Source organism: Ochotona curzoniae, unplaced genomic scaffold (assembly GCF_017591425.1).
Source record: "Ochotona curzoniae isolate NIBS_2020 unplaced genomic scaffold, NIBS_Ocur_1.0 contig_2318, whole genome shotgun sequence".
Lineage (NCBI taxonomy): Eukaryota > Metazoa > Chordata > Mammalia > Lagomorpha > Ochotonidae > Ochotona > Ochotona curzoniae.
In genome coordinates, this window is record NW_024465419.1 from 424,974 (window position 1) to 449,064 (window position 24,091).

At 46.0% G+C, this 24,091-nt stretch overlaps 1 protein-coding gene across 1 annotated transcript in view; it reads left to right on the forward strand.

The window, feature by feature from the left end:
- The first annotated feature begins 22,276 nt into the window (after positions 1-22,276).
- NSMAF (neutral sphingomyelinase activation associated factor) overlaps positions 22,277-24,091 on the forward strand; it is a 64,283-nt gene continuing 62,468 nt past the window's right edge. Inside the window, exon 1 of the mRNA XM_040972534.1 lies at positions 22,277-22,398. Coding sequence (XP_040828468.1) covers positions 22,340-22,398 — 59 coding nt within the window. The 5' untranslated portion in view covers positions 22,277-22,339. The remainder of the gene's footprint in view (positions 22,399-24,091) is intronic.

Sequence of the window (24,091 nt, forward strand, 5' to 3'; positions counted from 1 at the left end):
TTACTGCTGATGTCATCACTCCAGGCACAATGAAATCTTTCCAGAATCCACTGGTTGATACCGCGTGCCTTAGAGTCTCTGTTTGCCAATTTATTCACTGCCAACATTTGGCTCTTTAAATGACGGTAATGGGGGTCCAGCATGATAGCATAACGGCTAAAGTCCTCGCCTTGAACACCAAGATCCCATATGCGCACAAGTTCTAATGCCAGCAGCTCTACTTCCCATCCTGTGGCCTGGGAAAGCAGTTGACAACAGCCCAAAGCTTTGGGACACTGCACCCGCGTGGGAGACCCAAAAGTGGTTCCTGGTTCCTGGCTTCGGACCGGCACAGCACTGGCCGTTGCGCTCACTTGGGGAGTGAATCATCGGATGGAACATCATCCTTTCTGTCTCTCCTCCTCTCTGCATATCTGACTTTGTAATAAAAATAAATAAATCTTTAAAAAATAATAAAAAGTAAATAAATTTTTAAAAAAAGACAGTAATGGGACACATTAATGTTGGCACAGTGGGTTAAGCCACCACTGTAGATCAACATTCCACATGGGCATTAGTGTGTGTCTTGGCTGCTACATTTCTTTTTTTTTAAGATTTATTTATTTTTATCGGAAAGTCAAATATACAGAGAAGAGGAGAGACAGAGAGGAGAATCTTTAGTCTGCTGATTCACTCCCCAAGAGGCTGCAACAGCCAGAGCTGTGCCAAACCGAAGCCAGGAGCCAGGAGTTTCTTCTGGGTCTCCCATGCGGGTGTAAGGTCCCAAAGCTTTGGACCATCCTCGACTGTTTTCCCAGGCCACAAGCAGGGAGCTGGATGGGAAATGGGGCCGCCAAAATCAGAATTGGCACTCAAACGGGATCCCAACATGTGCAAAGGTGAGAACTTTAGCTGGTATGCTACAGTGCTAGGCCCGGCTGCTATACTTCTAACCCAGTTTCCTGCTAATGAATTTGTGAAGGCAGCAACTGTGGCCCAAGTGCTCAGGGACCTACTATCCATGTGGCAGTCTCACAGCAAACTTCCTCCTTTCAACTTCATTCTGGCCTAGGTTTCTCCGCTGTGGCCATTTGGTGCATGACCCAGCAGACAAAAAACATCTCTCTTCTCTCTGTAACTCTTGCAGATAAATAAAATAAATCTTAAAATAAATAAAATGGGAATAATGGGGTCCATGTTGTGGCCACTGCTTTCAATGCTGGCATCCCATAATGGCATACTAGTTCATTCAAATAGCTGCACTTTCTTTTTTATTTAATTATTTTTTTGAAGATTTTTACATAGTTGATTAGGGTGATAATGGTTGAGGGCTACAGGAAGGTGGGTGAGATCACCATTTCCACATTCTCTCTCTCTCTCTTTTTTTTAAATTCCTGTATCTGGGGAGGGAGATGAAGGGAGAACCCACACCCAGCCTCCCACCATTCCAGGGTCCCCAGTATGGGACATGCTCTCAGAGTCCTGTTCAAGAGGCTTTCACAGTTCAACAGTTCTGAATTGCTGGCATTCTTGCCACTTCAAGCATGATGAAATCTCTCCAGAATCCACTGGCTGACATAGTTCAACTTAGAGAATCTGTTTGCTCAGATACTCACTGCCAACACCTGGCTGGGGAAGTTGATAGATTTGCTCTGTCCTCTGTTTTCTGTTGTGGTACCAGGTGTCCTTTGCAGACTCCAATGTACTGCCATATCCACCATGTTCACCTGCATATGCTGGCCTACTCTTTCTAAGCCATTGAGGAGTCCCAGCTCTGACACATATGATCCACGGTCAGACCATGGAACCTGTAATTCTCTCCATGGTTGGGTTCTGAGTCCAGCAATTCAGTTGGAGGGATCCTGAAAGAAACCTCATCTGAGGTGATCCCAGGCCGGATTCTTGTGTGTGCTTGCTAATACAGGGTTTGGCACAGTCTGGTGCCCCAGTCAGCTTATGCATATGCTGGTGGCTGTAATTGCTGGGTCAGTTCTGCCTCCAGCCCTGTCTTTTACAGAAACCAATCGGTGTTGTAGCTCAGCCTGATCCTGCCCACTAAGCACTTGGCCCTCATGCAAAACAGTGGGAGTTGCAGCCTAGTTGGAGTGACCTGCAATAACCCCCAGGCAGGTCCACCCCCTGCCCTGGTTGCCATGCTTGCCAGTACGTACAACTGCCTGGTCCAGTACATCACACATCCCACTCAGATCTCATACATGTCAATGGGCCTTGAAGCCTAGTTCAATCTAAGCAGCCCCACTATCCAGCCCACACACATGCTGACGGGTGCCACTCTGTCTAGCCATGCCTGCCCCAGTCCTGGTTCTCATGCATACCAGTGGGAGTGGCAACTCAAGAGGGAAGTGCCCATTGTTTCCCTACTGGGTCCACTCCCACTCCCAGATCCTGTGCTGTCCAGGTGTTTCTGCAGTTTAACTTGACAGAATTTGCACCCCCCCCCGCGCCAGCATCTGTTAGCTGATGCTATGGCAAAGCCTAACCAACCTAAACCCACTCTGTCTTATGCATGTATCAGTAGGAACAGTCAACCTAGCCTAGCTTTCCCCTGATCCAGCACAAATGAGGCTAACAGGTGTTATTGCCCTACCTGGCCTGGTCTTCCCTCATCCCAGCTCTCACACTTACCAGTGGGAGTGGTAGTCCAGCAGAGAAGCCCCACACAGCCACCCTAGGGCTTTGCCCCCTTCAACCCTGTGTCTCATGTGTGCTGCTTGGATGCTGCCACCCACTATAGCATAGCCTACCTCACCTTGACACTTGCCGGAGGGTGCTATAGCCTGACCGGACCAGGTACAACCCCAATTCCAGCTCATGCTGGTTGGGGCTACAATCTGCCCCAGCCCATCCAGCCCCCAGTCTGGGCCCTCATGTGAACTGTAATGTGTTGTGGCCCAACTCGGTCAGATCCATACACCATTTTGGTGTTCGGATTTGCCAATGGGTGATATGAACTGGCCCAGCCTGGTTCGCCCCAACCTGTGCCAAACTTATGATCGTGGGTACCATTCCCCACTGGGCTGCTCCCTACTGTTTGCGCTCACCTACAGGGATTGTGTCCCAACAGAGGAGTTTCCCAAATTTCTCCACCTGAACCTCTCCCAATTCAAGATTTCATACCTATCAATAGGTCCATGGGCCAGCCCTACTTAGTCCACCTCCTCTCCTAGCAGGAACAGTGGCCTTTCCTGACTTGGCTTCACCCATTCCAATTTTTACCATAGGGTGTTACACCCCAGCCAAGCCTGGTCCACACCCAGACACAGCTCACACATGACTCAGCAGGGGTAGAGACCTGGCCTAGCCCATCCTACACCTACCCCAGTTCACATGAGAACCAATGGGGGTAGGAGTCTAGCCCATTCTGGTGCATCCCAGACCCAGCCCACGCTTGTGCCGATTGACACTGCAGCCATGTCCCGACCAGATAACAGCCCAATCTCTGGCCTTCACACTCACCAGTGGGAACCACAATCCAGCTGATGTGTGCCCTTAGCTCCCTAATCAGGCCTGTTACCAGCCATGGATCTTGCATGTGCCAGTGGTTGCTTTGAGCCAGTTTGGCATAGCTCCTTACTTCCCTTTGGCCTTTGCCTTTGAGTGCTGTAGTCTATCCTAGCCCAGCCTGCCCCTAGTCCCGACTCTCACTGGTAGGTGCTGGAACCTGGCCCTGCTCAGTCTGCTCCCATCCTTGGCTCATGCAAGCCAGTAGGTGTGACAGCCTAGTCCGGCATGACCTGTACTCCAGCCTGGAGTCTGTACTTGCCAGTAGGCTAATGTTTTTTGAGCCCTGCCTGGTCTGTCCCCTTCCAAAAGCAACCCACACATTTGCTAACAGTCGGAGCTACCTTGTCCAACTTTCCCAACCCCCATGTCTGGACCACGTGCTCACCAGTGGGAGCTATTATCCAGTAGGGGAATTTCGCAAGTTTCCCCACTCAGCCCACTCCCAGAACCAGATCTCATGCATGCCAGTGGCTCTAGGATGTTGCCTGGGAGGAGGGCGGTGCTGGATTATGCTGGATAAGGACCTAGTGCCTGGTGGCACACATCAGAACTGGGCCTGGGTGTGGGCCTGTTGGGGAATTTGGGGAACTCTCCTGGTGGGCCATAGCTCCCACCGGTAAGCATGTGAGTCAGGCCTGGATGTTGGTGATGTCAGGCAGGGCTTCTCACTTGTCAGCAGGTGGCTGATTTGGCTCTGGAAGGCAGCAGGGCAAGAACATGCTAAACCAAAGCACATTGGCATGTATAGGATTCAGGATGGGGTGTGGAACTTGATGGGCTAGGCTATTACACCTATTGATTTGCCAGAGATTGGGGAAAGCTGGGCAGGGCTAGGCTGCAGCACCCACCAATAAGTTGGGACTGGGGGAGGCCAGGCCAGGACAGGCCAGGCTGCAAACACCCAATGGAAAAGGCAAAGATGGGGAATTGGCTATGTCATTCTGGGTTGTAGCAAACAGTGCATACACAAGATCTGTGAGTGGGAGCAAATCTAATCGGAGATCTAGGAAGATGCATCAGCTAGGTTACAGTTCCCACTTAGGAGAGCAAGAGCCATAATGGGAGCAGTGAACTAGGCTGGACATGGCTATAGCATCCTTCAGCATGGGTATGGACTGGGTTTGAGGTGTACCAGTCTGGGTTAGGGTCCACAATGCACTGGTGCTCACAAAAGCCAAGGTGGGTATAGGACAAACTATGTAGGTTTGGCACCTGTTGAACTACACAAGAGCTGGGTGTGAAGGTAGACCAGGTAGGGCTAAACTGTAGCACCCAACGGTAAGAGCTGGAAAGGGTGTTGACCAGTCAGGCAAGGCCATTTGTATCTGCCAAGACAAGAGGTAGGCCCAGTCAGGCTGGGCCAAGAACCCAGCAGTGTGTGTAAGATCTGCCACTGTGAGTTGACTTGATAGAGGAGCTTGGAGAACTCCTTTGTCAAGACACAAACCCTAAAGGTCAATACAAGAACCCAGGATGGGAGCAGCCCAGACTAGGCCAAGTTACAGTACCCGTCAGCATATGTGTGGGAAGATCTAGAGATGAACCAGGATGGGCCAGTTCATAGCAGCCACTGGCAGATGTGAGAACCAGGATGGGGAGCAAGACAGGTCAGGTTGGGCTGCAACACCAACCAGTTCATACTTAATACGGCCAGGACTGGGGTCTGGCGAGGGTGGGCTAGGTTGCAGCATGGCTGAAACTGGTGACATGCTTGGCTGAAACAGTCTGCAAAACCTGCTGGCAGATGCTGAGGTGAGGCAAGCCATGCTAGACATGGCTACAACACATAGCATATAAGATCCCCTGGGGTGAGGACAAGCACAGTATGGGACTGTGGGGACAACCCCAGTGTACCAGTGCTCCTGCCAGTGAAATGCAGAGCTGGGGCTGGGCAAGGCTGCAAAGCTTGTTGGCCTGCAAGTGAGCTAGGTTAGGGGGAGAGCCAGTCTGGGCTAAGTGACTATATCCACTGTCATGAGCCAGAGGAAGTGCAGGCAGATAGGGCTTTGTCTCAGTACCAGCTGCTAAATGTCAGGAATGGAAGCAAGTCCTATCAGGCTAGACTGCAGAACCACCTGGAAAGTGTAAGATCTGCGGCTGGGAGTGGGCCTAGTAGAGAAATTGTGGGCACCCCTTGGATGGGCTGCAGCTCCCACTGGTGAGAATAAGAACGAGAACTGGGGGTGGGCCTAGCTGGAAAGACAATAGTAGCACATGTTGGCATAACTGTGGGCTGGATAGGCAGTCTGAGCTAGGATGCAGCACCCTTTAATATATACAAAAGCTGAACAGGATGCTGGACAGACTGAATCAATCTGCTGTACATATTAGCAAGCACAGGAGCCAAAGCTGAGAGCAGGCCTGTGGGGATTATTGGAGGTCACACCGATTAGGCTGCAGATCCCACTGGTGTGCACGGGGGCTGAGTGTGTGATAGGCAGGGTTAGCTTGAGCAGTAGCATGAATGGTTTGCATATGAGATAAGGCTGGGAACAGAAGTGACCCTCAACTACAACAACCAGTATATGTGCAGAATGATGTGTGTAAAGGACTGAAAATGACTCACACTGGCTGGCACACATAGGACTCAGGTCTTGGGTCATCTCTGGTGAGTTTCTTCGGGGTCCCCCTCACTGGACCACTGGACTCAAAACTCCAACCATGGGGAAAGTTGCAGGATCTGTGGTCTGACCATGGAGTGCATGTGTCAGAACTGGGCCTCCTCAGTTGCTGATGCCTGTGCAGTGGACAGCATGCCAGGAGGCACATGGGAGACATGACAGCTTATTGAGGCCCTTCAAAGAATGGCTAGAGGATGTACGGCAGAACAAACTGGACAATTCTCCCGACCAAGTTTCAACAGGAATTATCTGGGTGAATGGAGACTTCAGTGTGGACTAGGGTAGCCAGTGGGTCTTGGAACGATTTGCTCAATCTTGGAGCAGTGAAATTACTAACATCTCAGAACTATCAATACCACTTAAGCAGTTCCTCAGAACATGCTTCCACTTCAGTTAGGCAGGGATGACATCGAGTGGCTGTCCCGCATCCAAAGGTACTGATGTGGTTAGCATGCTGGGTGTGGACCTTCTCTCCTGTCTTCCCCCAGACACAGAAGAAAAATAAAATTGGCAGTAATTGTCTCATCCACTTTTGCCTATCTGTTGACCTTTTCCACTCTAATAAGGTTTTCCAGATAGGTATGCATCTGCCGGAGTCCAGCTCCAGCTGAGTTTGGAACTCAAGAAGGGTACATGGAGTAAAGAAATGGACCACTATGATTTCAGGATCATAATAGACAGATGCAAAATGGGGACCCTTTATTTATACAGAAACCCTCACAAGCTCTGGCACAGACTTTTGACATCAAGGTCAAGTAGGTGTATCCAAGAATGATTCTGCCATTTGTTTCACCTAAAAACTCAATAGAAGTTCCTACTGCAATTCTTATTCTACAATTCAATCTTGAATCAGTTAAGGGACAAAATGTATCACAAACCCTAAACACATGTCCCTTGATTAGCATGAGGGAAGAAATGTATCACAAAGAAAAGAAGAACCTAAAGATCAAGGAAAGAGTGAAACCCTAAACATAGGTCCCTTGATTAGCATAAGGTCTACAGGGACAGCATGAATAATAAAACGCCCTTTTGCAAGACGTTATTAGCAAACATTAACCTCCAAACTCGCATTGATAGTAAAAAGCCAACTCCACAGCAGCAAACAATGCCTGAATGGATTATAGAATTCTTCCGCAGGGCAGTCTGGTGTCCATGCAAAGGAAGGTGGAGCTGCATGCAGGTGGCTGTAGAGATAACCGCTGGGTCCTGCCACACTGCAGGAAATGCCTTGCGGCCCTCCCTGCAATGGAACAATACTATTCACATCTTCCTGTTCTCCACATCCACTGCACAGACCCAATATGCATCCTTCTCAACTATGTAGACATCATCCAACAATTTTTGAAATACATTTTAAAAAGAGAAAGATATGTGTGGGTCCACACATAACACAAAAAATATACAAATACAAAAAAAAAAAAAAAAAAGGCTTTTCCAGACCCTTGTGATATGTGTCATTTTGGTTGAAGGATGTGGAAATATCCAGCCTTATATTCACATGCAGTTATAAATGGGAGAAGAATTTGATAAGGAAACAATTCTCCTTTGGTCAAGCCTGGGACTCTAATAATTGCCACTTATTTTTACATGTGGCATCAGTTAACAACCCAACTCCATTCTTCACCATGTACATATTCCATTTTCCCAGCACGAGACTATTCTTCCCTCTACTTTGTAGCCTTGCAAAACTGATTTTACTAGGTGCATCACTATTTATCTCTGGATTGTCTATCCTATTCTACTTACATATGTCTATATTGCACTTCCAAGCTATTTTAATTAACAACGTTTTTAACAAGCTTAGAAATTAGGGGGTGTCCTTAAACCTTGCCCGTTTTCAAGTTTGATTTGGCTAGTCAGGATCCTTTGATATTTTGTGTGAATTTTAGGATATAATTTTCTACTTCTTCAAGAAGTATCATTGAGATTTTGATTGACATCTTAATAATATTAAGAACACAGAAGTGTTTTCATTTAATTTTGTCCTTTCTTAACGTTTCAAACTTCTGTTAATTCTTAAGTGCTTTCTTTCTTTTTTTTTTTTTAAGATTTATTTATTTTTAGGGCCCGGCAGCATGGTCTAGAAGCTAAACGTCCTCACCTTGAACCTGCCGAGATCCCATATGGGCACCGGTTCTAATCCCGGCAGCTGCACTTCCCATCCAGCTCCCTGCCTGTGGCCTGGGAATGCAGTAGAGGACTGCCCAAAGCCTTGTGACCCTGCACCCGTGTGGGATACCTGGAAGAAGTTCCTGTCTCCTGGCTTCTGATCGGCATTTGTTAATTTTTATTACAAAGAAGATTTATTTATTTTTATTACAAAGTCAGATATACAGAGAGGAGAGACAGGGAGGAAGATCTTCTGTCGATGAGTCACTCCCCAAGCGAGCGCAACGGCCGATGCTGTGCCGATCAGAAGCCAGGAGACAAGAACTTCTTTCCAGGTATCCTACATGGGTGCAGGGTCACAAGGCTTTGGGTCGTCCTCTACTGCATTCCCAGGCCACAGCCAGGGAGCTGAATGGGAAGTGGAGCTGCCGGGATTAGAACCAGTGCCCATATGGGATCTCGGGCATGTTCAAGGTGAGGACTTTAGCTGCTAGGCCATGGTGCCAGGCCCCAGTGCTTTATTTCTTGATGTTATTATAAATTAAATGGTTTTCATAATTTCCTTTATAGATTATTTCTTTTTTTTTTTATTGTTAGCACCATCGTTTAAACAATAAGGGAAAAAAATGCACTATACTGAACCTGGCAAAGTAGCCTACTGGCTGAAGTCCTTGCCTTGCATGCGCTGAGATCTCATATGGGCACCAGTTTGCATCGCAGCTGCTCCACTCCCCTTCAGTTCCCTGCTTATGGCCTGGGAAAGCAGTTGAGGATGGCCCAAGGCCTTGGGACACTGAACCTGTGTGAGAGATACAGAAGAAGCTCTTAGCTTCAGATCGCGTCAGCTCCGGCCCTTGAGTGAACCAAGAGACGGGAGATCTTTCTCTGTCTCCTTCTCTCTGTAAATTTGACTTTCCAGTGAAAATAGACAAATCCTTAAAATAATTTTTAAAATGTATTATATTGGCTGAGGGACAACTGAGAGGACAGAAACAGTGGGCAAGGGAATCTGCATTGACAACAAATCACAAAATGTGGAGTCTTCAGTTTATCATGATATGACTAGAAAGACACATATACCCCAGCACACGAAATCTAGAACACAGGCCTGGCGCGGGCAACCTAGTGGCTCTAGTCCTCACCCTGCACAGGTCAGGATCCTATTTGGGTGCCAGCCCCACTTCCCATCCAGCTCCCTGCTTGTGGCCTGGGATGACCCAAAGCCTTGGGATTCTGCACTCGCATCAGAGACCTGGAAGAAGCTCCTGGCGCCTGGCTTCTGATTGGATCAACTCTGGCCACTGCGGCCGCTTGGGGAATGAATCAATGGACAGAAGATCTTCTTCTGTTTCTCCTCCTCTCTGTATATCTGACTTTCCAATAAAAATAAAAGAAAGAAAATCTATACTACCTATGCAGGGCAAAATGTTGTTTGAAACTTGAACAAAGTGACAATAATAAATGGGAGAAAGTCTAGCGTCACAAAGCAGGTAATAACTTAGTGAAACTTTAACTCATGCTTTCTATCAAGGTGAGATATACATGATACAGAACTCTGTTAATTGTCAAGAATCATAAAAAAGAAAACTAAGCTCTTGTTAGGTAGCTCTTATTAGAACAAAGTGAACATGCATATAAATGAATAATTTTGTTTAGATGGCAGATATTTGTCAAATCTCATTCATTTGCTTAAAATTGGTCAAATTCTATTGGATTTGAATTCTATCTCAATATAATTAAAAATTGACTTGTGGGGTGGGCATTGCTGTGCAGCAGGTAGAGCCAGCAGTGTTGCTCCACCTCCCTGCAAGTGACCTGGGCAAATATCAGAAGATTGCTCAAATGTTTGGGCTGCTCCTGTCCAAGCAGGAGACCATGATAGAGCTCTAGGCTCCTGGATTTTATCTGGCCCAGATTACACTGTTGTTCCCATTTAGGAAGTGAAACAACAGATCAAAGATTTCTGTCTCTGCTTCCAGTTTTTAAAAATGGACTTGCAACTATATAATTATAAATGATTATTACTAAGAGAAACTGGGGGAAAAAAAAGCTTTAGGATGTTAGCAGAACTGTTAAACCTGAGCCTGCTACTCTTTTCTGTTGATACTTCTGTTTTCTGCAAAGACTATTGAGATAAGAACTATGAGATAAGACTGTTCAGATCAACTCTAATACATCAGTACGTTGTGACTTCCCATTGTAGATATAGGGAGGATTAGAGAACAATTTATTCCCTGCCAGCAAGTCCCCTTGCAGCCTTATTTTAAGTAATGAGAATTTCTGGTTATCAGTTTTTTAAAGGCATTATAATTGTTGGGGACAAATAATTGCAAAGAATGTAGTCTCAAGCAGACATGGGATCAAATCACATCATTGCCATAAATTGAGTGGTATTGTTCACATTATTAAACTGCACAAAATCTTACTTGTCTTCTAAAAATTGGAAATAATGGAACAATGCCATGAAGGGATACCAAAGATTTACCAAGAATCTAGAATTTTTTTTTTTAAATTTTAGATGATGTTTATGTAGTTGATCAGAGTGAGAAGAATCAAAGATTAGGGAAAAGTGGGTGTGATCACTGTTTCTAAATTTTCTATTCTTGTTTATGGGGGGAGTGAGGATAAGGGGGAGAAGCCATACCCAGCCTCCCAACTGCTCCAGTACCCGAGGATGGGGAATGGCCACCCGCTATCAACCCAGGGTCTCAATGTGGCACACACTCCAAGCATTTGCCCAGGTCCTTATGATAATTCTGAAATGTTGTTGATCTTGTCAATGAAATGATATCCATTCACTAACACAGTCAACCTCAGAGCCTCCATTCACCCAGGTATTTGCTATCCTCCTTTGGCTGGGGTAGTTGTCCAGTTAAAGCCTAGCAGTTTTAAGGAACAGCAGGTGACAGCTCTTAGATGGGTTTTCCAGATATCCTGGCTGACTAGAAGATACACAGTTTATTACTTATGGAAGAGCAGAAGAGTAAGAATCCTAAGCTTGATGTTTCCACTAGTTTCTCTTGCTCCTCAAGCATGATAAGCATGATGCATATAAGGCTAGGTGAATGCTGCACACACAGTGGTTCTGTGTGAACCTGAGGAACAAGCCTTCTATAGGAACTTCTCACAAAATCTCTTTTGGGGGCCTGGCACAGTGGCCTAGTGGGTAGAGTTCTCATCTTGAACATGCCACAATCCCACAGAGGTACTGGTTTTAATCCCAGCAGCCCCACTTCCCATCCAGCTGCCTGCCTGTGGCCCAGGAAAGCAGTCAAGAACAACCCAAAGCCTAGGGATCCTGCACCTGCATGGGAGGCCTGGACAAAGTTCCTGGCCCCTGGCTTCAGATCAGCTTGGCTCAGGCCATTGTGGCCACTTGAGGAGTGAATCACAGAATGGAAGATCTTCCTCCCTGTCTCTCCTTCTCTCTGTATATTATCTGACTTTGCATTAAAAATAAATCTTTTTTTTAAAATGTCTTTTAGAAAGAGATATTGCAATTTTAATCCTGGGATATTAGTAAATATGTCTTGGCATCTTATTTTCACTAATCTTGAATGCAGAGAGACAGAGGGAAAGAAAGAGAAGGGGAGAGAGAGAAAGACCAAAATTTAATCTTTACTATCCTAGAATGTAAATAATTCTAAACAAGATGATTATTGATGTCTAGACATAGAGGAATCTTTGACATTCACAGAGAATTCTCTTACCACCCAATAAGAGAAAAAAATAATGCAAACTATTGAACTCACTATTTTGCTATAATCTCACAATTCAGATAGCAATATTGACAATCATAATGATAATAGTGGAAAATACCATATTTCCCTAAATATGGCACTATCATTATTTATAGGAAGTGAATTATATAAGGAAATTTTTGCCTGGCGGCATGTCCTAACAGCTAAAGTTCTTGTCTTGAACGCACCGGGATCCTGTATGGGCGCCGGTTCTAATCCCAGCAGCTCCATTTCCCATCCAGCTCCCTGCCTGTGGCCTGGGAAAGCAGTTGAGGATGGCCCAAAGTCTTGGAACCCTGCACCTGCGTGGGAAACCTGGAGGAGGTTCCCGGTTCCCAGCTTCGGATTGGCGCAGCATTAGCTGTTGGGGTCACTTGGGGAATGAGTCATCGGACAGAAGATCTCTCTCTCTGTCTCTCCTCTCTGTATATCTGACTTTTTAATAAAAATAAATAATGAATTATACAAGCAAATTTTTAAAGTTCACAGAAATTGGCCCAGTGTGATAGCCTAGCAGCTAACCTCCTCACCTTACACGTGCCAAGATCCCATATAGGCACCATTTTGTTTTGTTTTGTGTTTTAAGATTTATTTATTCATTTGTTTTTAAAGACTTATTTATTTTTATTGCAAAGTCAGATATATAGAGAGAAAGGAGGAGAGACAGAGGAAGAGCTTCTGTCCAATAATTCACTCCCCAAGTGAGCGCAACAGCTGGAGCTGCGCCAATCCAAAGCCAGAAGCCAGGAGCTCTTCTGGGTATCCCACACGGACACAGGGTCCTAAGGCTTTGGGCCATCCTCAATTACTTTCCCAGGTCACAAGCAGAGAGCTGGATGGGAGGCAGAGCTGCTAAGATTAGAACTGGCACCCATATGAGATCCTGGCACATTCAATGTGAGGACTTTAGTCGCTAGGCCATTGCGCCTGGCCCTAGGCACAGGTTCTAATTCTGCTGGCCCGGTTCCCATCCAGCTGCCTTCTTGTGGCCTGGGAAAGCAGTCGATGGCAGTGCAAAGCCTCGGGACTGTGCACCCACATGGGTGCAAGAGGCTCCATGCTCCTGGCTTCAGAGCAACACAGCTCTGGCCATTGTGGCCACTTGGGGAATGAATTAGCAGACGGAAGATCTTACTCTTTGTCTTTCCTCCTCTCTGTATATCTGACTTTCTAATAAAAAAAAGTTCAGGGAAATTGAATTAAAAGTTTTGAAGTACAAAAAAACCTTCTGAATCTGCGCATAATTTTCCATAGTACGAGTTATCTATGAACTCTTGAAGATCTTTATACTTGTTGGAAAAGTGCACTGATCAAGTATTTGTAGCCAAATGTTAGCCTCCAAGGGCTAATATCACAACTATTGAGAAAAGGATGGAACTATTCGCTGTGATATCTGGTGTATAGATCTATACCAGGTGTACTTATAGTCAGTACATTGGTACTACAATACCTCATCCAACTAAGCTCGTGAAAAGATAAGGTCTTTTGGCTCAGTTTTATATGTTCAAGGCCACTCTCAGGAAGACCCACTGGACAGGTAACTGTTGAGGGTGGCAGATGACAATGGTGGAATGCTTAGAGAGGATATCAGAGAGAGGAGAAAGAAAAAGGAGAGAGGCCAGGCCAAAACTCAGGCTTTGAAGTCATGACTTTCTCACTGGAACTACCTTCCAAATTCATATCCCGAATCAGGTCCTGTCCCCTAGATCTCACACCAGGAATAGGTTTCTCTCCTCACAGTACCATTAACATAAAATGTGGGACACTAAGTTCCTGAGTACTTTGCCTTGGAGCAATGCAGACTCAGCGGTGAGCGAGTGGGGGAGCAAATATCAAGGATCAAATTATAGCACCTGAAAAGGAAACTGTGGTTCTCAATGTTTTAAAAAGTGCGCTCTCAAGATCAACGTAGGCATTTCCTGGAGCTTAACAGAAGCGCAGATTCTGAGTTCGTAGTTTGAACTACTCAATCAGAAACTCTAAGGCCCTAGAAACCCAAGTTTTAAACTGATGTTGCAGGTGACCTGAGTGAATCTTTACTCAGAATTGAAGCTACTTATTTAGAGAAGAAATAGAAGTGGATGTGAGAAAAAGGAGAAAGGAAGAAAAGTGGAAGGCATAAGATTGGACTCCACTAAAATAATACCTTCACCTTATTTATTTGTATATATTTATTTTAAAGAGAGATAAATAAAAAGACCTCACACCTGCTTCACTCCCCAAATGCCTGCAACAGCAGCACTGGAGCCAGAAACTGGAATTCAGTCTAAATTCTCCATCAGTGGCAAGGACCTGAGTACTTGAAATGTCACCTTCTGCCTCCCAGGATGTGAATCAACTGAAACATGAAACCACGTATTCTGCTTTGTGGAACACGGGCGCCTAAAGTGGTAAGTTAGTGCCATACCAGATTCCCTGTCATGGACTCTTCATGGGCAAAATAACATGAAACATCTTCACTGGTAGACTAAAGGCCTCAAATGATAGACAGGGAGAATAATTAGTATGCATTTTGAAAAGGAGTTTTCACTCTTGAATATTCTACCTTCTTAGGCTTATGTCTATCTATAGAGTCTAGGATACTGCAGGGCTGGGGAGGAGGCGGTATCTTCACTCATTTTGTTTTGCTGATGCAAGACAACAGGTAAAGAAATGAAGCATATTTGGTTCATGTTTCTGTTGAGAGGAAAGCCGGACAGCTTGGGGCTGGTATCTGGCAAGGGCTTCCTGGCTGTGTCACAACATAGCAGATGGCATCATATGGTGGGTCCATGTAGGAGAACGGTCAGTGGCATGTGAGGAAGACAGCAAATCCACAGCATACTTGTTTTGAAACAACCTGTCCTTGCAACTAATCCAGTCTTGAAAGCCCTAACTCATTCCTGTAACATTAATAAGAGGTAGGTTTGGTGCATGATTATGACACCACGTAGGAGACTGCTAGCATCCCAAATCAGAATACCTAGGTCGGAATCCAGGTTGATTTCAACTCCTTTGTAATGTATGCCCTGGGAGGCAACAGGCTGTTGTTCAAAAGTGCTTTAGACCTGTCACTCATATTGTAGCTCTGAATTGAGTTCTCAGCTCCTGACGTCTTGAGAGTGAAATAATCTCCCACAAACTAATCCACCTGACACTATTTTTACTATGTTACTCTCATTCTTTGGGAAGAACTAACTCCTGCTTCACTCAAGTGAAGGCTCTGTCTCATACCAGAGCATTTATTCCTCTTGCCAGAGTCCTTGTTCAGGGAGGTCAGGCAGCCTCAGAGGGGCAATGAAGGACTGTATTGCTGCCAGGCATGCTATTCTCCATGTGGTCTGAGGAAGAAAGCATATCGCTACTTTGATACTGGCAGCTCTACACCAACAATGAAAAGACAACGGCCAGTCTTACAATGTACTTTGTGTTGAAGGCCTAGCAGAGAAGTAAAAGGAAATCATATTTTTAAAAAAACTATGACCTCATTAGATTAATAAAAAGTGAAGTACATCATGTTTCTGATTTCCAGGTTTCTGAAATTCTTGTGCTAGGTACTTCCGTGTGTCAACCTGACTGATCCTGCTATTAGGTTAAACATGATTCTGGAGTGTCTGAGAGGGTGTTTCTAGATTTGGTAGACTGCGAGCAGCAGATGGCTGTCTCCAGTGTGGATAGGCCTCACAATCTGTTAGAGACTAGAAAAAGGGGCAAAATACGAGAGAATTCTCTCTCAATGTCTCTTTCAGTTTCTCTTCCCAGTAGGCTTGAGTTCAGTTGGAGCTTAAGCCATCAACCTTATTGGGTCTCAGGTTCTAAGATTTGGGCTCACATATACTGGTCTTAGCATATGTGTGAATTATAAATACCCAAGATATAATTTTAATGTAGCCGAATACATAATACCATGTAGCTGATAGAATTTTGGAGAATCCAGACTAATATAATTTCCCCTGTTATTTAAGCAAAGAGTAAAAAAAGTAAACAGATGATAAACGGATATTAACTTTTCATGATGTTCATAGAAAATTCTGACCTATCAGGCTAAACAGTGGCCATATTTAAAATCTGCCTCAGATCATGCCATGCCCTGCTCTTAATCCTCCAGTGGCTTCTGTCGTACATTAATTATGACAACAGTAATAATGAAGACTCTAGTGCTCTTTCCGCCCTTCACACTCTGGGCCCTGGACCTTCAGCACCTCACTCGCCCTGGCTGCTCCCTCTGGATGGAATACCTTCTTGAGATCTTCACAAACAAGTCTCAATTTGTTTAGCTACCGGCTCAAACAGCAGACATAAGAGGTGCCTTCTCTGACCCCGTCATCTAAAGCAGTACTCAACCCTTTCATGCTCTATCCCTTCCTCAATTCTGCTCCTACTCAAGGTACTTATCCTTGCCTGAAATCATCATTATTTTTTTTACGTATTGGTTTTGCGTTTGGGAGGCAGAAAGACACAGGGAGAGAACTGTTCAGACTGACAAAGGGTGGGAGAAGAGAGGGCACCCTCACCTATTGGTTCACTTTCCAATGACCTGTGGCAGCTGAGGGCTTGGGCAAAACCAGGAGCTTGGAATTCATTCCAGGTCTTCCATGTGGGCAACAGAGACTCAGCTGCTTAAGTTATCACAGCTGATTCTCCAGGTCTGAGTTAGTAGAAAGCTGGAGCCAGGAGCCAGAGTCAGATGCAAAGCCAGGTACTTAGATACGGAATATAGATGTCTTAACTGCTGGACCAAATAAATACCTTCCTTATTTATTTTTAAATCTGTCACTCTCACCAGAATGTTGCACTCACCAGAATGTAAGTTCTACAAGGACAAAGATTTTATTTTTCCCATGACTGTGTCTCCAGCATCTAGAATGTTTTCTTGTACACAGTAGATATTTAGTAACGAAAAGAGAATGTGGAAACAATGGTCTTACCCACTTTCCAATAGCCCTTGACCCTTTGAGCCCTAATCAAGTATGTAAACATTATCTAAACAAAAAAATAAATTTAGTAACTATCTGTTGAAGAATATGCAAATGATAAACTGTTGGTTTCAGGTGATACCTTAAAAAGAACTTTCAGTGTGTAATCCTGGCTAATTTTCATTTTAGTAATGGGAAGAACACTGCATGTCAGACAACTTACCAATGTACAAATGGTTTTTTGTTGATGGGAGTTTTACCCTGGTACAACACAACAAACTTAGAGTATCAGACATTTCTTTCCTCAACATCTGCTTGGTTGCTCTAGCATGGAACTGATAGAAATTATGTTAACATTGAGCATAAAGAAGGTTCATTTAGAGGTAGATCAGCAGTGAAACCAGCCAAGGAGTTTGAGGAAGAAAGCAAGATAGGCGATGTGGTAGGATTCTGAAAGTAATGGGGAGAACAGGAGCTATGTTGAATGTGATATCCAACTACATTGGATTCTACTGAGATTTCAGAAAGATGAGGCTACAAAGGTGATCAATAAATGTAGTGACTTGTCAAGGACTGCTTTAGTGAACTAGTAGAAATGGAAGTCCAATCGGATGAAAGAACACACATAATGAGAAAATGGTGACATATCTGGGGCAATGTTTTAAGAAATTCTGCTATGATGCAGAGATGGGGCAGATGTAAGAAAAGGAGAACATTCTCTGAAAACCATGTTTATATTCAGATATAAGGCAAGAAGGATAAATAGACGAATCAAGGAAAAAAAGTTACTAAAAATGGGTAAATTGTTGGAAGAAAGGAGAAGTTGGCCTTTTAAAGGGGAAAATACACTTAAAATAGCAGAAATAAATACCAGGCATGGATGAGTTGGTGGAGGCAAGAGGGAGTGTTAGTCTTGAGTTATCTCTCAATTCTCCACAAAGACAAACTCTGTTATAACAGAAGGATCTCTCTTCTCAGCTTTTGATCAAGAAAATATTTCTAAATGTGTTTCTTCTCATCTTCTTTTGAAAGATAAGACCAGACCGTTGGGAGAAGGCAAAGGGCAGATTTCAATCAATAATTCACTATGGAAATAGGCAAGAGGACTCAGCACAAAATAAGATCACTTCGGTCAATGCAAAGGTGAGACTGAACATCCTGCAGGGAGAATGAGGAAACAGAGAGAAGGGCTCTTGGGGGGGGTTCAACAGAGTCAGGGAAGTGAAAAGTGACATTGTCAGTCAGTGTAAATGTGAGGAAGCCAATGCTAGAGCAAGCTGGCAATGGCCGAATTTAGGTGTCTGTCTTTCCAGAGACTAGGAAAAAGTGACCTTAACTTTCATTGTTGTTACATTGCCAAAAAAAACCAAAGGCTTTTAGGTCCTTGAAAAAAGAACCTGGACATTGTAAGACGCCCACTCATTTCCAAGGGACAAAGGAATGAGTCAAAACTGTAAGCGTTTCTTAGGAAATGTTCTAAGAGTTGGGGCTGAGCTGTTGACTGGAGCTAATGATACAGTATTTGGGTAGCTAGCTCTTAAAGCAGGATGAGGCGTCCCCTAAGAAGTGTGCAGCCTTCAATGGTAGAAACTGCACTGGCATTACAGACTAACACCACAGGGGGAGGGGATGGATGGCATTATTTGTGCTATCTGCAGCACTTACAGGCCAATATGGAGAGGACTTAGAGGAACCCAGCTGGTGTTAGGTCAAAGAGAAATTTCTGCTATTCCTCAGCCATCAAGAACACAGCTGAATTCTTTTTTTTTTTTTTTTAAGATTTTTTTTTTTTTATTATTTTTTTTATTGGAAAGGCGGATATACAGAGAGGAGAGACAGAGAGGAAGATCTTCCGTCCGATGATTCACTCCCCAAGTGAGCACAACGGGCCGATACTATGCCGATCCGAAGCCAGGAGCCTCTTCTGGGTCTCCCACGCGGGTGCAGGTTCCCAAAGCTTTGGGCTGTCCTCGACTGCTTTCCCAGGCCACAAGCAGGGAGCTGGAAGGGAAGCGGGGCTGCTGGGATTAGAACCGGCGCCCATATGGGATCCCGGGCGTGCAAGGCGAGGACCTTTAACCACTTGCGCCACCGTGCCGGGCCCAAGAACACAGCTGAATTCTTGAACTCACAGCATCTACTGTAGTTTCTCTCATAGAGAAATGTATCATATGGCGTTTTTAAAAAAGATAAATTTTTTTAAATTGGAAAGGAAGATATACAGAGAGGGAGGAGAGATAGAGATGAAGATCTTCCACCCGATGGTTCACTCCCCAAGTGAGTGTATCAGGCCTCCCACGGGGGTGCAGGGTCCCAAGGATTTGGGCTGTCCTCAACTGCTTTCCCAGGTCAAAAGCAGGGAGCTGGATGGGAAGCAGGGCCGCCGGGATTAGAACTGGTGACCATATGAGATCCCTGGCGCGTGCAAGACGAGGACTTTAACCATTACGCTATCGTGCCAGGCTCTCATATAGCATTTTGAGGGCAGATTTTATTGAGCCAATGTCAGTCACCTTTTCATCTGATATCGGTTCTATGCAGCACTAGGACACAAGCAAGGGATTAATTCAAACTGCTAGGTTACTGATTCATTCCTAAACTGTTAATAGTGCCTACTCTATGCAACAAATTTTGTCCCATGCTGTTAGGGATCAAAAAGACCTAGGGATAGCCATAGTGCATGTTAACTGCTTAACCTGCAGCAAGTGAACTTGGAATTTGTGCAGTTGGCTTCTCCTATTCCTAGCTACTCCACTTCCCATCCAGCTGCTTGCTATTGACCCTTGGGAAATCAGAAGATAAAGCAGGCACTTGAGTTCCTTTTATCCATGAGGAAGACCTGGACGGAATTCCTGGCTCCTGGCATGGGCCTGGCCCAGCCACTGCTGTTGTGGATACTGAAGGGAGTGAACCTCAATCTTTCTGTCACTCTGCCTTTCAAATGAAGAAATATTTTAAAAGATTCTGCCTGGGTTTTATTCTGTTTCCTCAACCTTTCCTCAAATTCCTACCACTTTCTACAGAGCTGAGATACCATTCACATTGAACATTTACAAAACCTAATCCTTAAGACAACATCAGATGATGTTTTAGCACACCCACAGCTTGGAAGCTGAATCCTTCATGTTAACTGCCCGGCAGTGATGGACTTGGTGCACAGAACTGATAATCACACGCATGGACTACTGACTGATGGTCAACAGCTGAAGGTCATTTGTGGGGTCTGGCCTTTATAGACTGAGGGTCACATAGGGTAAGGGAGGAGGCTTTGAGGAGCTAACACAGTTCCCACAAGCCTGTCTATGGAATCCATCCATTGTTTCCACACCCTGGCCTGGAAGAATCTCTCTGTTTTATATATCCAATCAATCATAGGTAAACAGGCTCATTCTAAGGACATATTAAGTCAAAACCACAAAGAAATACCGCTTGTACCCATTAGGATAACTTTGAAGTCAGAAAGTAACAGGTGTTGGTGAGATGTGAGGACACTAGAACTCTTCTACCCGGCTGGTAGGATTAAATGGGCAGTCATTTTGGAAAATAATACGGCAAATTCTCTAATGTTTAGACTTGGAGTTACCATGTCACCTGGAAAATTCCATTCCTGGATTTTAACTCTCCATTCACTAGAAATTAAAGCACAGGAGTACCTGTGCAAAAAAGTTGTGAGTGTTTATCGCAGCATTATTCATAACAGTCAAATAGTGGAAACATTATGCTCCGTGAAATAAGCCAATCCCAAAAGGACAAATATTGTATGTTCTCTCTGATATAAGCAACTTTCATACAAACTACAATAATGGGGTCTGGCGCAGTAGCTTAGTGGCTAAAGTCCTTGCCTTGCACACATCAGAATTCCATATGCTACCACTTCATATCCCAGCTGCTCTACTTCCCTTCCAGCTCCCTTTTTGTGGCCCGGGAAAGCATTCAAGGATGGCCCAAAGCCTTGGGACTCTGCACCCACATGGGAGACCTGGAAGAAGCCCCTGGCTCCTGGTTTTGGATTAGCTCAGCATCAGCCTTTGTGGCCACTTGGGGAGTGAACCAGTGGACGTCAGATCTTTTTCTCTGTCTCTCCTTCTCTCTGTAAAAACCTGACCTTCCAATAAAAATCAACAAATCTTAAAAAACAAAATACAAGATAAACGGATATACAGGCAAACATGCATATACATATATCTTCACAGATGAACTGCATAATGGAGCCAGCCCACCAGGAAGTGAAGCGATGTTGCAGTATGCACTTCTACTCTTGGATTACCAATGAAACTGAAGTCCATCTTGGACAACAGCATACTGCTCTAGCCTTTATACCAGTGTATGTACCTACAATACCATTAACATTTAAATAGCACAATGTTGGACTTGGTGTCTACTGTTGAAGGGCAATACTGTTGCAGAAACATGGGGGAAAACAGAGTGGAGAAGGGGGAAGCTCTGCCTACGCTGTCGCACTGTGACAAATAAAAGCTTGGGAGAAAAGAAGAAAATATCACATTCAAGCATTTTTACTAACATGTGGATATATACAAAGAAACATTAATAAAATCTCATGTAATTGCTGGTGAGAAAAGTGGAAATAATTGACACACACAGATAAACAAAACGAAGTATATCCATCAGCAGTAAAATGGGAGGAAATACTAAGCCATTTTATCACATGGCTGAACCTTGAAGAATTAAAGAAACTGGACACAGAAGGTCACACGTTACCATTGCATGACTTCAATTATGGAAAAAGTCACAAACAGGTACATTCATAAAAACCAGAAAGTTGCCTTTTGCTAGGAATGAGGCTCAGGGGCAGGAAGGTATAGGAGTGATGGGTAGCTAAGATATTTCTTTCAAAATAAAAAAAATGATATTCCTTTCTAAGGTGATGAAAATAATCTAAAGCTTTGGTTATAGCTGCACCTAGCAGTGGAAATTGTTTACCGTGCGAATAACAACTCAATCAAGCTGCCAGGAAAAGGAAGTCACCCAACCAACCATTTGAAGAGTCCAAGGACTCACAACCGCATTATTTCAAGTTTCTGTGGCCAACACATTGAAAGTTTATAGGGAAACATCCGTTTTCATGCATAAAATATTAAACGTGAGGAACGGCAGCGGTGGTGGGTGAATCGGCGAAAGGTTTGGGGCGGAAGAAGGATCCTGGTCTGGCCTCAGGTCCTTGGAGGGCCTTTGGGGCGGCCCTCTTGGGGTGCCCCGGGTCACCACGCGCCCCTCCTCCGGGCCTGAGTCACGGCACCGCCAGAGTCCCCACGCGGGGATGCTGCGGTGAGCGCGGCCAGGACGCCGCGGGGCCCCGGGGCAAAGCGTCGGGCTCTCGGCCACCCAGCGGCGCCCGCACGGAAAGCCAGGCCCGCGTCCGCCTCGCCGGCGGCGGCTGCTCCGGAGCTCCTCGGCGGGCGGCGGCGGCGGGGCCTGCCCGGGAGCCGCGCGCCCGCCGCACCTGCCCTCCATGGCGTTTATCCGGAAGAAGCAGCAGGAACAGCAGCTGCAGCTTTACTCCAAGGAGAGGTGCGCGGCGGGCCGGGGGAAGGAGTGGGGCTTGGATTCCAAGGCCGGGATGCCGGCCGGAGCGCTGAGGGACGGAAGCCGGCGCCTGGCGTGGCGGAGGGGAACCAGGCACAGAGCCGGGGGGCCGGGAGTGCGTGCAGGGCCGGTCCAGGGACGACGGGCAGAGCCTCGGGTCGCGGTCCACAGCCGGGGAAAGGGGGCCGGGCCGAGGGCCCTGGGGACCGAGCACAGCGAGGCGGAGCGGGCCGGCAGCCCGGTGTGCGGCTCAGCTCTCCCGGAAGGCCGGCGTGGCCGGGGCCCCGCAGTGCGGAGCCCCTCGCGAGGGTGAGTCGGCGTGCTCCGCGTCCTCCCACCTTGCCCTGGCCGCCTTCCCCAACCCCTGAGCCGGCGCCGGGAGCGGCACCGCTCGCTCGTTTGCCGGGACCGGACGGGGCAAACACTGGGGGGGTGGAAGTTGACACCTCACGGCGCGGCGCCCTTTACCCGCCGGCTTCTTTGGGCACCTGGCCGTGGCAGACTCCCTGCCGCCGGAGTGGGCTGGGAAGAGCGCCGCCAGAAAGGTCGCCTTCTGAGGAAAAGCCGCGGGCTTCTAGGTAAACGCTGGCTCCCCGGGCGATTCTGAGTGTGTTCGAAAGACTGCGCTCGAAAGCGCTGTGCGGCGCGGCGGGACTGGCGTCATCGCGGGCGCCCGGGAGAGGACTTGGAGGTCCCGCTAGGGGAAGTGCAGATGGGTCCACAGCAGCGTCGCTTCAGGCTTGTCCCAGCCCGGAGAGAAAGCTCCTTCTGTGACCGAAATACCGTGCTGATCCTCCGGGACTGTGGTCCTGGGTGCCAAAGCAACCAGGACGGTGTTTGGACAAATTGGGCTCTGGTCCCCAGAGCTGCCCCCTTCTCCTACCACTGCAGTCTTTCTTGCCCATACAGGTGCAAACTTGAGGGTGTGTGTGTGTGTGTGTGTGGTTTGGCAGTGTGAATTCCATCCTTTACATCCAAAGGTTCACGGACCTAAAACCACAGGGCTACTTCAGAAAGTTTGCGTTAAAGTAGAGGCAAAAAGATGACTGTTTGGGTGCCAAAGAGATCAGAAGTCCACACATAGCTTTTCTCATAGTTTGTATGTTCCATGTACTCTGAGGTGAGGTCCTCTGGTATCTTGCATCTGGTCTCCGAAAGTGTTTTTGGTAGGGCGAGTCAGTCACAGAAAGGATTTTGTTTGTTAAATAACAACCAGATTATATAACTAAAATAACTTACACTTGAAGATGATGTTGTGCCTGTATTTACATTGTGTGTTTCCTGTGGAAAGAGTTTGCCGGAGTTTCTTTGTTCAGTGTCATCACCACTAAGGCGCGTTGGGATTCTGCATTGAGAATATAAACGACCGAGCCTTAAGCTGTAAGGACTTTGAAACGCCTGAGTTGCCATCCAGCTGTAAGAAGTGTCACTTGTAACAATTCTTGGCTTGCTAAACGAGAAAAGCTGTTTTCTTTAGAGCTGCTTGTTATTTAGGTGGAGGTCATTTGTGTTTGATCAGGTTAGCGTAGGTAGCAGCGTGGTGTGACACAGGTCTTCAAGTCTGCACTTGTCCTTGAACATCTAAGCTGTATTGTTAGTGTTCTATTGATCAGACAACAGCATGACTAGCTAGCAGCTCTTACAGCGACACATTGATGCTCAGGAGGCATCGGCCGCT